Consider the following 15,827-nt stretch of genomic DNA (forward strand, 5'->3'; position numbering starts at 1 on the left):
CTTTAAAAAGAGGGGTGCCCAAAAAAGATTTCGCCAATGGCCTGGGAATCCGCACTACGTCTCTGCTTGCGATGAACTCCTTCGATTTTTTTTGCGTTCATTGTTATAACCTCTGTTATTTGCAGTTAACCCTTTCCTATCCCCGACGTTTTTCAAAGATTGCAATAGGAAGAAATTACCTTTGAAAAAAAAGCTAGAACAAAAGTTATATTTGGCATAGCTGAAACCATTGAAAAATAAAAAAATGATTGTAAAGCAATAGTTTCTAGTTGTTTTTCATAGTTTCACTATTTGTCCACAAAATTAATTATATTGATTATCTACATTTGGTTATAATCATTTCAAGAATCACTTTAGAACGCAATTTGTTGCAAGAAAATCCGATGGGTATAAGTGCCAGAGCCTTTTGAAAAGAGGCTTTCCAGCCTCTCGAAAGGAGGATCTCGAATCTCTTGAAAGGAGGCTATCATTAGAGTAGAGTGGGGCAAGAGTGCGCGTGGGGTAAGAGTACGTTTTCGATTTTTTGAAGTAATAAAAAAAGATAAACTAGCAGCACTGCATCAGTTTGACAGGTATTCTGGCCAACTATTATCATGTGTAATTGTAAGCGATTTGAATAAACAACAAGGGAGATATGGAGTTAGATAACTTTTTGGTCATTTTGCTAAAAATAATTGGATTTCCGCAACTAGTATTTCATTACCATATATATGTTCAATCAGGTGAACATTATATCATTTCGATAACCTATTGTATAGAGTATTTTATGGTACAGAACACCAATCCGGTTGGTTTTCCAAGAAGTCAAAACCATTACTTGAATAATTTTTGTGACTGTGGGGTAAAAGTACGCAGGAACCGGTGGGGCAAGAGTACGCATATGAATCTTCAAGTTATGATGTCAAACCCGTATCTCCGGCCGAGATATGACTTCTTCCAAAGCGTAAAGATCCACAACTAAGAAAAAAGGGACAGAATTCGAAATTATAACAAGTTTTTAGGATAAGTTGAAGTAATTCGGTGTTAGAAACGACTTAGCGAACAAAGCACTGAAGCGAAATAATGAAATTGTATTAGGACTTGTTGTACACCTAAACATAGTACGAAAACACAATTTCATCTAAATGATAATTTCATTTAATCAAAAGAAACATTCATGAATTACGCAACGTTTAGCAGGGAGGGGTTGCAAGATGTGTGACGATCCATATAATTTTTAGAGGATTCAATCAAATAGTGTAAGATAGGGGGAGGGGTGATGAAATTGCCAAATTTTACGTTACGTGATTGGTGGACTTTCTTTAAGGAAAATGCCTTTGTATACGCCACGCGAAACCTGATATATATTTTTACCTCTGTAGTTTTTTGTATATATAAAAAAACAATAGGTTTTCGTATGAAAGTGCACATTTTTAGGACCCCCTCCCCCTTTAAGAGTTACGTAATCTTTAAACATTCCCTAATATATTCTCATTAAACATCAATTAAATGTTATTAACTCTTATTTGTGTTAATATATATTCAAAGCACATGATTGGATAAATGCGTACTCTTACCCCACCCGATGCGCACTTTTACCCCACCGGTGGGGTAAGAGTGCGTTTTTCACTTGTCTTGCAATAAGGGTTCTACTAAAACGAATCTCAATAATTTCAATATTTTTTCCACTGGGTAACATAAAGGAAGAGTATATGAATCATCGACACTGATTTGATATGCAGAAGCTTGCTTCATAAGAGCCACATGATCGATTGAAAACTAAGTGCGTACTCTTGCCCCACTCTACTCTACTAGCCATATGGTCGCACTTGAAAACAAATGCGAAATAAAATAATCGGATAGGCAACCCTCATCAAGAAGTTACGTGCAAAAAGTGCAAAAAGTATTCGTCTAGCTGTGTGTTTTCTAGAAAATGTCAAAGATAGAATCTAGTAAGCTCAAAAAAATAAAACTATCGATTACATTGTGTAGCAAATTAATCAATTAATCTTTATTGTTAAAAATCAAACAGAAAAATAAAACAATAACAAAAACAAAGGTAACAAAACATAACAATTCATTAAATACGGGCTCAAAAAGTATTCGTCTATACAGGTTTAGCTCGCTTTTGAAACGAAAACAGGAGTTGTAGAATGGAATTCAATATTTCGTTGGATTCCCTTTTGTATCTATGACGGGCTGTAGTTCTTGTGGTATGGAACTGACCAAATTAGCCGTAACGGGGGACGGAATATTCTTCCATTTTCTTTCAACACTAATGTCAATTCGTTGTTGTTGGAAATATGACTATCACGAATTTTGTCGTCCAGAACCTTCCAATGGAGTTAATTTGGATTCATATCTGGGCTCTGGGTAGGCGTTTTGAGTTGATTGGGGTATTATAGAGTAGCTGAATCTTAGTGTTTTGGGCTGTGTGCTTGAGGTAATTATCACCCCGTAAGATATATGTTCCATGTAAGCCTAATTTCTCAGCACTGGCGTTCAAATTTTCTCTCAAAATACGGGTGAACATTTTGTGATACATAATTCCTTCAATAATGTGAAATTTTCCCACACCGGTTGCGCTCAAGCACCTCAGAAACCATGACGGAGCCCCCACCATGCTTTACTGCTCAAACGAGATTTTGCGGCTGTATCCCAATATTCCTTTTCCGCCATACCATACATCGGCCATTTGATCTAAATATGCCGTACTTGCTTTCGTCAGATAACATGACTTGATAACGAAAGTCATCCTTCTTCCAGCGATATTTTAGCTGAAATCAAGCTGTTTTTGATAATTTGATGGCTCACTTGAATTTTCTTCCGTGATACTCGCCTATTATACCCATACTTTTCACAGGTATTTCTGTTCGTTTTGGTTCATATCTTAGTACATCTTCTTTCCAACTCACTTGCCTATATGGGTGAACTCGTTTTTAAGGATTTTTTTTTTATTTTCCGCGCAATAAATCGCTCATCGTTATCAGTTCACCATCGTTGACGACCACTCTGTTATTTGTTTTGATAGATTTTTGTGGCACTGATGCGATCAATCACCAATTAAATGGTTGAATTCTTGCTACCTTTGGTCTACTCACATTTCTTGCAAAGTCATAAGTCATCTTTCATAGAATAAGTTTTTTTCATTGGAACTGATAAGAATAAGAATAAGTTTTTTTCATTGGAACTGATCTTTTTACTTTTTCCACCCATGGTGCTTCTATTTTCCGCGCCAAGTTCAAACAAAACAAAAACATTATTTGATCTGTTATTGAGTATTGACAAAAATGTTGCTAGACATCACTAGAGTGTGCTAGTGTAACTACATGCGAATAAAACTATTATATTTGTGTTTCACTCGATTATTTTCTGAATAAACGAATACTTTTTGAGCGAGCGAATATGACGAAATTTATATATTTTCTACATACCAGAAAAAGTAATTGAAATTTCTATTTGTTTTTGAATAATAATCATGTGTTGATAAGTTTTCTACCACATTTAGAAGAAAGTTTTTTGATTTCACTTCTATCACGCCTAAGTTTTACATTTTACTAAAAAATATGCAGCTAGACGAATACTTTTTGGACCCACCGTATACAAAACTCTACAATATTTTTTCGCACAGATGTGAAAAACCAGTTGAAATGCATCATCAGAACTTCCAATTATGTCCTCACAATTATAGTTTTCTTCATAGAATCCATTATGAAGTATATAGCTCTCGAATCAGATCATTATCGTGATTAGAGGTGTGCGCCGCCACGCCACGCCGCCGCCGCCGGCAGTTTTTGGCACGCCGCCGCCGGCATTTTTGCATCGGCGCGCCGCCGTTTAAAATTTTGTCACGCCGCTGATCTATATTTTTCCACGCCGATTCAAATTTGAAGAAGTCCGCAGAATTTTCCGTGGAAATTTCGAAGATTCAGTCGAATTTCCGTAGAATTTCCCGAATGATCCCCACATCATCACGTTGGAACCCCAGAGAATTTTTCGTGAAAATACCAATGAATTCCTTGAGAATTACCTTCGAAATTCCGAAAACCTCTCCGTACTGTGGGTGGAAATTCCGAGAATTTCTCGCTGAAATAGAATTTTTGTCGTTTGACAGAAAGTAATTTGGCCGAAAGCCACAAGGCCGAAAGTTGTTAGGCCGAATATGTAGTTTGACCAAGCACATCATTTGACCGAAGTCCATCTAGCTCAAAGTTATATGGTCGAAAATGTTATTTGGTCAACGTCCCTTTCATATTTGAAATATTTCCCAATGGAACTTTGGAAGAATTTTTTATGGACAATACAAAGAATCTCCCGTAGAAATCCAAAATCCTTCCGGAAAAATTTTCGTTGAAATACTGAACATTTTTCGTGAAAATTCGGAAATTTCACTTACAAATTCTGAATTTTATAGTGGAACAATGTGTCTACTCAATTGTAAAAACAAAATTCCCTGATTTTTCCAGTTTTTTCAGGTATTTTCAGTCCACGGCTGGCTTATATCAGATTCCTCGGAAATGTTTTAAGGAATAATTCCTTAGAAATGTTTTAGGAAATGTTTTAAGGAATTATTCCTTTAGGAATTCGTTCGGAAATACAGATGATGAAAAGTATAAAACTGTTAATGTCGCTCCAGTTCATGTGACCATCATCTATTCTGCCCCACTCACATATTAGTTCCATACCGTTTTTTTTCGCATACTGAGATAATGGCTATTGAAGTTCTAAATCGCATCTTCTATAAGAAACTTTTAAAAAATCTAATAAATTGAAACATCTTTGTATCTTGAGTGTCAAACCGGTGTTGTTGATGCAACCAATCACATATAAAAATATGTTGTGATTTTAAATGTATTTTCATGCACATAGGGTAAAACGTCCTATCGTTGTGGTATGTCCTAATGTTGCGGTAGTATTAAAATAGTCCATTCTGGATAGAATAGCAGTAAAAACAATTGTGGATACGCTAAAACTAGTCGAATTAACGACTAGAACAGCTTTTGTTTGACAAAATTCCGTTCAAAATTATGAAATATCAACAATTTTTATTAAAAATTTGAATCCTTTGAGCCTATTATTGCGGTAGTGCTAAGGTCCTATTGTTGTGGTATCGATTTTCATAAGAACTACATGCAATGCAATACCGAAACAATGGGACTGACCTTGAAAAAATGTCGCAACGATAGGCAACTGCGTCCTATTATTGCGGTAGTTTGTTTTTATTGTGATAAAACAAAACAACATAAGTTAAGCACAATTGACGTAATATTTACGAAACTATAGTTAACGAGCAATCTATTCGACTACTGCAACGTAAAAAAGACCAACAGGTAATTTTTAAAGAATTTTTGAAATCAGTTTTGTTTTGACACGGTGCTTAACCCCTCCATAATAGGTCGTTTTACCCTATTTGGAGCATGCAAATAAACGTAACAAACAATCGATCTCACTGTCCTCTTAAATCAAAATAAATTTAAACTGTGCTTGCTTGTAAAATTCAGTAAAATTTAATTGAATATCAAATGTTCATTCGTTTGATGGGATAAGCTGCAATTTTACACGTCGTTGAATTTTCAAAATTATTTGCTGTGATCATACACTACATGATAGACAACATATGCCACGTTAAGCTTATTGAAGCCAAATAATTTTAAATGGCAAAATAATGTTAATGGTTACAGCGCCATTAGCGTTTTAGTACTTATGCTGTACTGGGAATACATTCGGAAAATGCTTCGGATTTTTTGGAATCCTTGGGGATCTTTTAGGAATTTATTCAATAATTTATTTTCGAAAACTTTAGAAAACACATTAAGGAATTGTTCTGGATATTTTAGGAAAATTGCTTTGGAGGTTCCTTCGGAAATTCCTTAACGAATTTCTTTGGGAATTTTAATAAATTCCTTCAGGAACTTCTTTGAAAATTATTCCCTAGAGGAGATTATTTTCGGTATTTGTTTTTAGGAATTCCCCCAGTAACTTCCCCGGAATTTTTTTCGGTCATTTTTAAAGAGTTTCTCTTCTACAAATTCCTTTGAACATTCGGAAATTCTCTTAAAATTTCAATAGAAATTGATTTTGAAATTCCATCGGGAATCTATTCATAAATTCATTTTGGAATCCTGATTTTTTTTGAGAATTAGTTCGAGAATACCTTTAAAATTCATTTGAAAATTCTTCTGGGAATTCTTCGGAAAATCCATTCGATATTCCATCGAAAATTCCTTTAGAAGAAATCCTTCACAAATCCTTTTTTTCTTGAAAATCTCTTCATGTTCTACCGCGGGAATTCTTTAAAGAATCCTTTCGGAAATTCCTCCTGAATTACCTTTAGAAATTCCTCCAGGAATTCATTCGGTAACTCATTTTGGAAATTCCCCCAGAAATAATTTAGAAAATTACGCTTATGATTCGTAGCACACGTGATTCCTTTGTAAAACCATCAGAATTTTTTCTCTAAAATTGATCCTGAATTTTTTTCGAAAGTTCTTCCAGGAACTGCCTTGAGCTCCTTAATTATTATATTTTTTTTAATACATTCATGAAGAATTTCCGAGCGAATTCTCAGAAGATTTTACAAGCAAAACCTAATTGATTTCTTGAATAAATACTTAGCTCTCTTAAGGTATTGCTTCGGGAATTTTCCAGAAATTGAAGCTGGATAAACGTGTTCAATTCTTAAATTTGTTAATTTATTTTCATGTTTGAAAGTTCCCTGATTGTGTCAGAAATTCTCTGATGGAAATTCTGGAAAATTCCGAAGAACTTTCTATGGAAATTAAAAAAAAAATCTCAATTGCAATAAATTTCCTATGAAAACTCCTAACAATTTCCATTGAAATCGAAATTTTTTATTTTTCGCGGAAAATTTCGGATTAAAACTCCAGCGAGTTTCCCGTGAAAACTCCTTAGAGTCTCTCGTGGATGTTCCGAAAAATGTTCAGTGTAAATTTGACAAAATATTTTGTTGAGTATTCTGGAGTACAAAATTTAGAACAATTTTATCGATTGATAAAAACTTCGATTCGAAGCATTGGTATATGCTACTTTTGAACTTATTTTCCTACATAACACCAAAACACAATGCCAATCATCCGATTCCGATTGAAATTCATTGTTCACATTAAATTGTTGTTAGTTAAGTTTACATTAAAATGAATCGATTCCAAAATTTTAAAAGTTATCGACGATAACAACTCGCCTACGTTTCACACCTGAGAAGTTATCAAAGATTGTACGACAATACCCCGAAAACCAATTCCCCGAATGCAATTTTCCCGAATGCAATTTCCCCAAATGTAACAATTCCCCGAATGCAATTTTCCCGAATGTAACAATTCCCCGAATGTAACATTTCCCCGAATGTAACAAATCCCCGAAAATAAAGATTTTTTTTGCAAACACATAATTGTCATCGACCATAAGCGCCCAAACAGAGCAGCGTTCAAAGATTTGTTCTAGAGTGTCTCTTTGGAAATACCGAACATGATCAAATCTTTCGATAGTATTGAATGCCCTTGATCCTCCTTATTGTTAAATTATAAAAATATTAGAATAAAGTGTTTTCCTATTCATTTTTTTTCTAGAATAGTCGAACAAAAGCTGAATTTCTTTGATGGAGTAAAATCGCGAACAGAAATTCCGATTGAAAGCATCATGGTCAAAATTTGTGAAATCAAACTCCTGTCATATGTAAGGTCCATCCCTTCTTAAGAAGTTACTGTCTAAACACCCCGTGGCTCATTACAGAAAAGCCCATCGTGGAAGCTGGACTGCCAACGGCGTTTGATGGTCACACGTGTGAAAAAATCGCATAAAAAGCGATTTGTTTAACAAGAATCGTGTAAAAAACGACTTCAGTGTACATCGGGTATGAAACGTTGACTCTTCCTTGATTGAATGGTCCAAGAAAATTAGAAATCCATCGAGAAACGGCTGAGATATTAACGATCAAAGTCTATCATATTTTCGTGACGTTTTTCGATTTTGTGCAATCGTAAAGTGTACCCCAATATTGAAAAGACAGACGTAGTTCTACGGATTGTACGACAATTCCCCGAAAACCAATTCCCCGAATGCAATTTCCCCGAATGTAATTTCCCCGAATGTAACAATTTCCCGAATGCAATTTCCCCGAATGTAACAATTCCTCGAATGTAACATTTCCCCGAATGGAACAATTCCCCGAAAATAAAATACCTTCTGCAAACACATCTTCGCAATCGACTGTATGCGTCCGAAAAAAGCAGCGTTCAAAGATACATTCAATAATGTCTTTTTGGAGATTATCAGCTGAATAGCCTTTGGTAGTATTTGTAGTTCTTGATCCTCCAAGATGTGTTCTTGAATTAGAGAAGATATCAGAGTAGAGTACAGTGTTTTCTAAGGTAGTTTTTTATTTTCCTAAAATAGTATCAAACTGCAATTCCGATGGTAAATATTTTTCCCATCTTCGGAATCAAACTCCTGCCCTGTATATACCTTCTTCAAATATATAAGGCAATGGTGGATGTGAATCCTTGTAAACAAAAATAATGCGTTTGACCTGAAAAAGGCAATGGCGAATGTGATTCCTTCTTTAAAAAGAACGCATCTGCTCGTAATAATGCAATAGTAAATGTGTCCCTTCTTCAGTGGGTGTTTCACCAGATAATGAATGTTATTATTCGTTCTTTAATAACCCTGAATATGATAATGGGAAGATGAATAAATTGAGAATGATTATAAGGACTAATCTGTTATCTTATTTTGATGCAGGCGAATTTGGCCATAATAAAGAAAAAATATATAAGATCCCTTATCACGCAAAATGTATTGAATTTATTATATTTCACCGAAAAACATTTTGCCGGATTCATTTTCTCAATATAGCATTAGGCGGTCTGTAACTTTCGTGGTGTGACTTTTGATGGATTCTACCTTTTTCAGAATGACCTTTGTAAGAATGCCGTTTTCCAGAATGTTAAACAAATAAGCATTTTCTTAGATAAGTATGGTGTAGAGCAGTTTTGAAACACATAATTGCTTCATATCAACCATTTATTATACCTGGCAAGCGTGCTACTTGCTTAGTAAACGAATTGTCTCCTCTTTTTGCTTTATTGCGGACAGAATTTCTGTCTCGAGAGGCCTTAATTTAAAGAAGGCATTATCTCCTCCATTCTCATTACACCGGACATACGCGATCATTTAAAGAAGGCGTTGTTTCATTCTTCCACTTTATTCCAGACAAACGAGTTTATTTAAAGAAGGGGCTATCTATGCTCTTTGCCTTATACCGGGCAAATATGTTCATTTGAGGAAGACATTATCACTTTCTTTTCCCTAATACCGACGATGCTATCATCTAAAGAAGGAATTATCTCCTACCGTCATCTTGTACCGAACAGACGCGTTCATTTTAAGAAGACTTCCCTTGGCTTTAAACCGGGCAGATGCGTTCATCATACCTAGCAAACTTATTAATTTAAAGAAAGCATGATCTCCTCACTTCGTCTTATACAGATCAAATGCGTTCATTCAAAGAAAGCATTGCCTTCTTTCAGCGCACTGTTTTCATCTTCAATGGCTTTACATTCTATCTGAAGCTTGGGCTGTTTTTCAACTTAGTGTTCTATTATTATTTCCACAGTTATCGAAAGCTTTCCGGTACCTGCCAGTTACATAAATGTCTTGTGTAGCAAGTACAATGGATACACTGTGCACAAGGAGCCGAAAATGCGTCCCATCCTGAAACCTCCGGATCGGCAATCATACGCCTTTGCTCGCATGGCTTACTTAATACCCATCACCTTGTGCCGCACTCTAAAAGAAGGGAGATGCATTCGGGGAAATGTTACATTCGGGGAAATGTTACATTCGGGGATTTGTTACATTCGGGGAAGTGTTATTCGGGGAAATTGCATTCGGGGAAATTGCATTCGGGGAATTGTTATTCGGGGAATTGTCGTACAATCAGTTCTACGTCAAAAAAATCACCACGCCGATTCACGCCGCCACCGCCGCCGGTTAAAAAGGCTTCCGGCGTGACGCCGAAAACGCCGCCGCCGCCGACCAAAATTCTGGCAAACGCCGCCGCCGTCGATTTTCGGACCGGCGCACACCTCTAATCGTGATAGCTTGCAATAAAACGTCTCTCACGGTATTCTACATATAGGGGAACTGCTCCTTGAATTCATACCATGTACCCAAATCAATACCATTCGAAAACAAGGAATCGGTGCGCAAATTGTTTTATTTCTCATTTTTGTGATTTTTTTCGGCAGTGAGCACGCCGGATAGATAACAACAAAACACGACACAAATTGAGCCTAAATTGGCTGTTTTGCGAATGTTATTGATATAGGAGCATGTTATTAATAGTAGAACAAATACCCTACATAATGTTTACATAGTGAGATCTTTCTTTCATTTCGCTTTGAATTGAACCCCTGATGTTAAGCATAAGCATTCTTATCACAAGCTATAACAATTGCTCGGCCATTCGATATGGGTCAATGTTCTGCCACCGAATGAGTAGTTACTTGGTGTTCGCGAAAGAAACTTTTGTTTGAAAAAAAAAAAACAATAAAAAAAACAATCCACTGGGCGAACTGGGTCGGATATTTGATTTTCCGTGTCGAAATTCCGTCATGCTCGCCCCTGTAAAATTAAACAGGAACAAAATCCGTTTACAAGATCTACGGGGTGTAAGTTTGCCGGAAAGAAGTTTTCAAACTATGTTTACCATTTACTGCTTTTTCGTGATGTTCTGTACCGTTCGGATTCAAGAAGAACCCTGGAACGCATTTTGTACAATATGGTTCTAAATCCCTCATGTTTATTATTGAAAGCTAACAATAATTTTGCTTCAGCTGGTAAGGTGCTGTTCACAAATTACGTAACTCTATAGGAAGAGGGAGGGGGTCAGGCTGAGCGTTATCGGTCATACAAAAAATGAACAAAAAGTATTACTAGGGGAGAATGGGGGATCAAAATCGACAAATTTGGCGTTACATAATTTGTAATTGAAACTTAATATTTGTTTTACCTCCAGGTTTTTACTCTACTTTACTTACTCCAATTTGAAAACTTCACGTCGACCATCAATGGGCTAATTTTTATTTTTCTCTTAACAGGTAAAATGATGGATAATTTATGCTTGCTTCTATATTGCGTGAGGGTGTTTTCCGTATCATAGATTGTGTTGGGGAGATATATATGAAATGCGCCAACACGTTTTCTTGGTTATTAACCCATATTTTGTCTCAAAATCGTGAGCGACTGAGGCCAAAAAACATTTGCAAGTCGTCTAAGACGAATTAAGTACTGTCCATTTAATTCCACCAGTTAATAATTAACTTAATAATTAACTGGTGGAATTAAATGGACAGTACTTAATTCGTCTTAGACGGTTTAATACATTCCACTAAAAGAGCTTAATATATTTTTCTGATGTGCAAGTCGTTACACAAAACCCAACTTAATTCACCGAGTAGTGATACTGTCTTTCTCGCATCTAGCCAAGACACCAACCTTATATGGTGGTAATATGGTTCAATGTACCATTTTCTTTATAACTTTTGAACGCACCAGTCGATCGCTATCAAATTCAATCAACTAGGCTTTGTCCCCTGTCGAATGAAACTTGTTGCGAGAAAATCGGTTGAGGATTACTATATGAAAAGTTGTCTAATGTTTTCCTAGCATTTGGGCACACACATACACACACACATACACACGGACAGACGGACATTTGCTCAGTTCGTCAAGCTGAGTCGATTGGTATATAACACTATGGGTCTCCGAGGCTTCTATAAAAAGTTCGTTTTAGTAGTGAAATGATAGCCTTTCGGTACAACTTTGTTGTACGAGAAAGGCAAAAAAACTTTGTCAAAAACACTGTGTCTAAGTTTTTCAAAATACAATGTTCTTTTTTGGCTTTTTCCCATGCAATTTCGTTGTCAACAATGCTTCTTCTCCAGATACATAAAATATTTTCTTCTTATTTTAATTGTTCTAAAATATTGACTACCTTAAAATATAAGACTGACATTAATCTTTTGCAAAAGAGTGTGACTATTTTAGTGAAAAATATTTTGGTTACCATTTTCGGGTGGGGCATATTGCCCAGCATCGTTCATTTTAAATGAAAATGCACTATTTTTCTTGTAATATTGTTGGATTTTCTTGAAAATTCTTGGACCGTATAATGATTGATATGCTAGATTATTGATAAACATTTCGAAATTACATTATTTCGGATGAAATCACCATTAAATTAAGAGATTGGCTTAGGGTCACTGACCGACCAGTGACCATCCTTCCCCTTTACATCTGTTTACAGACAAGCACGGACCTGAGACGAGACCTGCAAAGACGGCTTCTTTTTCCTTGTTTTGACACTTGTTCTTCTTTTCATCACAGTTGATCATCGATTCTCAACTGTTTCCTTGAGTGTTTCACCTAAATCCCGGGTAGAATCTTCTGAGCACAATAAAAGTGTTTGTGATTTACGGATTTGTAAACTTATTTTTATAAAGATTTTCCTATCGAAAATAAAACACGTATTCATAACAGTTCAATATTAAGCTGTCCGGCTTTTCTAGAATACTTGTCAAAGTGAAAAAGTACTCGTAAAACAAAATCATTCGGAATACTTTTTGAGGGATACCAATACTTTTACACAAAAAGGTGCTGGTTGCATCTGACAATTCGTGACAGCGCTTGCTGGTTGCAGATGAAGTTACATTTTTTCCTCTTTGCAAGTCCCGTCCCAGGCACGGACCATATCGATTCGTTCGAACTTTGGATACCTACACACAAACAAACAGACATTACATCATGGATCTGCAAGCTTTCTATAAAGACCAGTTTTAAAATGAAAATAATCTTAAAAGCTTGATCAGACGAGTTAGTACTGGTTATTTTTTTTCCACTTTGTATACAGATACGAATTTGAACCTCAACAGTTTAGGTCATTATGGTAATTTGAGCAGAACGTTGTGACGAGGAAACGGATTCAACTCTATTTTCTGTATTTGTACCACAGCGTGTTTGATTTGGTGCTGTTGCGCCTAAATGTTTGCTCATGAATTTGTCGAAAAGGTCGAAAAGTATTGGAAACGACATTTACACGCTGAAGTTTATTGTCGAACCGCCACTTCCCGTATTTCGATGTTAGCGCAGCGATGCGCTCTATGAGTGTTGTTATAATAATTTATGTGCTTACCGTTAAACGACCCATATCAATGTTTCTTAGCAAAATTGTGTTGCACAGACTATTCACCTGTTTTACAGATACCTAATAATTGGACCGTTTTAATAATTACTTTAATATAACTATCCAACAATGAGATGTTTTCGGTTGGTTCTGATGTCGGCCCAGTCTAGGCCATTCTCGGGTGGGAGGTTTTCTCGACTCCCTCCTAATACAATTATTCTTGCAATAACCACACGGTATATGGATGGATGCATAAATCGTAATTGGCTTAAACAATTTCGCTGTTATTAAGAATTTAATGAATTCAATTTGCAGAGAAGGAGAATTTAATGAATTTAATGAATACTAAGCGGCGAGGCAGATAAGCTCTAAAAAATAATTAAAAAACCCTGATTGATCCACCTAGCGGTGTTTATGCCTTTCTCTGACATTGGATATACTAGAAAATGAGTGAGATTTTCTAAGCGTGTTGATTTTTAAATCGTATTTATATTCGGCCAATTTTCAATAGGAAATGATTCAATGGGAAACGATTACCCGTTGAATGCAACTTGTTGTAAGCAAATCGGTTCAAAATATGTCTTCAAAACATGAGTGAATTTTATTTTGCACACATACATACACACGCACATACAGACACAAAGTAGGGGAAGGTGGGGCAATATGCCCTAGCTAAGCAAACACTGTTTTATTGTCTTATTTGTATCGCTATTCATGGGTATTTTTACATTATGCAACAGTTAAACAAGATAGCTAGATGATGCCATTCAAAAATTATAAAAAATCTCAATCATATTGATAATATTCACATTTCAAAAAAGTGGTGATATTTTGTTGCCGGAAAACTCATGAGGCAAAACGCCTTTCAGCTGGCGGCTCCTAGGGAACAAAGTACCACGCGTCGGCGAATCAGCATTCTGGTATGGATAGTGCGTGGAGACGCAAATACATTGTGAGTTAGAGCCACTAGGGCATTTTGCCTCGCCAAAATGTTAGATGTTTCTTTAAAATGTGGAAATTCTCAGTTTTTCCGACCTTTCCATACACTATTTTGAAACTTTTTTCGCCTAACCTACATAATTTTAGATCTAGTTTTGTTACGGCCATTTTTTTTTTTTTATATCTTTATTATAGAGGTTTGCAGCCCTAGGCTGGCTCACCTCTAGCTGTTACGGCCATCTTAATGACGGTAAATATGAGGGAAACCACAAAAAGCGTTTTGCCTCGGGGGGCGTTTTGGGGCCTCTTCCCCTACATCATCTCAATTCGTCTAGCTGTGCTGATTGATATATGACACTATGGATCTCAGGGCCTCCTATCACAAAATCGACAGTGAAGTGAATATATAGCCTTTTCGTTACACCTTGGCGTACGAGAAAGAAACATAATAATAAAAATAATAATTCGAAGTATGAATTTGCTTATGTTCAGTTTTACTATATTTTTTTACATAAGATCTATTAAAAAGACAGTCATTTTGAACAAAATCCAGCTAAAACCGCTTTTTAAAAATAAGATTAGCTGTGCCTAGATTCATTTAATTTAGTAATACTCATCCGCCGATTTGCGTATCTCCGTTGAAAGACTCTATTGCGAAAAATTCACTTTGAAAAAAGTGAAGCAATATTTCGTTTATCACACAACACGTACCGCTTGTAGGTGCAAATGTAAATTGACATGTCGAATTATGTGGTATTCAAACATGTAGACGCAATCATCTGGTGCCAGGTTGAGAAACGATAAAACGTGATTGGAACGCCCTGCATCCGATTGAAAGTATCCTATGGAAACAGCACATTTCGGCTCTATATTTGCCTAACCAAATTTGTTAGAATTAGATAGATAGACAAAATGTGGTTTTCACTGATGAAAAGAGTTCTGGTTATAGTGCCAGGAGTCGTAGAAATCAAATTAGATTTGCATCGAGTGGACTGTCACAAATAAAAAATGAACATTCATGTATTCAAATAACAAGCTCAAACTTCAACACGATTGAAATTAAATCTCACCGATTGTCAATTAAATACGTAGTTTTTTTTATTTGTTTCTACCGCAGATTGCCTTCATCGCTACTTTTTGTAACGGATTGGCTACCGCTGCTCGTCAGCATTTGCGATCCGATGTGGTATACAATGAACGGAATGTCAAGGAAGGTACGTTATAACGAGATGTTGAAATGTGACAAAATTGAATATTTGCCAGAACATGCATTTGACATTTTGTTTTTCGTTTTTAGGGCGCTACAAATATGGCTACGCAGTGAAAGAGGGAGAAACGCAGTTCCATCATCAGCGATCGTTGGATGGAGCCATGTACGGTTGCTATGGGTATGTGGACCCACTGGGAAAACTCTTCATAACGCATTACCTGGCCGATAAGGGAGGATATCGGTTGGTTAACTTGGCGAATGCGGATAAGAAGCAACTGGACAAGATAAAGACTTTGGGGTGAGTTAATGCTACATCTTGTAAGGCATGGTATTTTACATTTTTTACTAAGGTACAAGGCAACCCTCTTTAGTTTAATGATAAGATACGTGTTCACAATATTAGACTATGATAAAGGTTGTTTGGTATAAACTTTACAGCCTCCCACGGAATGATAGTCCGAAGGGTTGAATGATATTTGCCAGAAAGTCATTTGATGG

At 36.1% G+C, this 15,827-nt stretch overlaps 1 protein-coding gene across 1 annotated transcript in view; it reads left to right on the forward strand.

Moving 5' to 3' along the window:
* LOC134220826 (uncharacterized) overlaps positions 1–15,827 on the forward strand; it is a 52,895-nt gene that overhangs the window by 12,329 nt on the left and 24,739 nt on the right. Inside the window, exons 2-3 of the mRNA XM_062699939.1 lie at positions 15,237–15,333; positions 15,417–15,627. Of these exons, the coding sequence (XP_062555923.1) occupies positions 15,237–15,333; positions 15,417–15,627 (308 nt within the window). The remainder of the gene's footprint in view (positions 1–15,236; positions 15,334–15,416; positions 15,628–15,827) is intronic.

This window comes from Armigeres subalbatus, chromosome 3 (genome assembly GCF_024139115.2).
Source record: "Armigeres subalbatus isolate Guangzhou_Male chromosome 3, GZ_Asu_2, whole genome shotgun sequence".
In the NCBI taxonomy this organism is placed as follows: Eukaryota; Metazoa; Arthropoda; class Insecta; order Diptera; family Culicidae; genus Armigeres; species Armigeres subalbatus.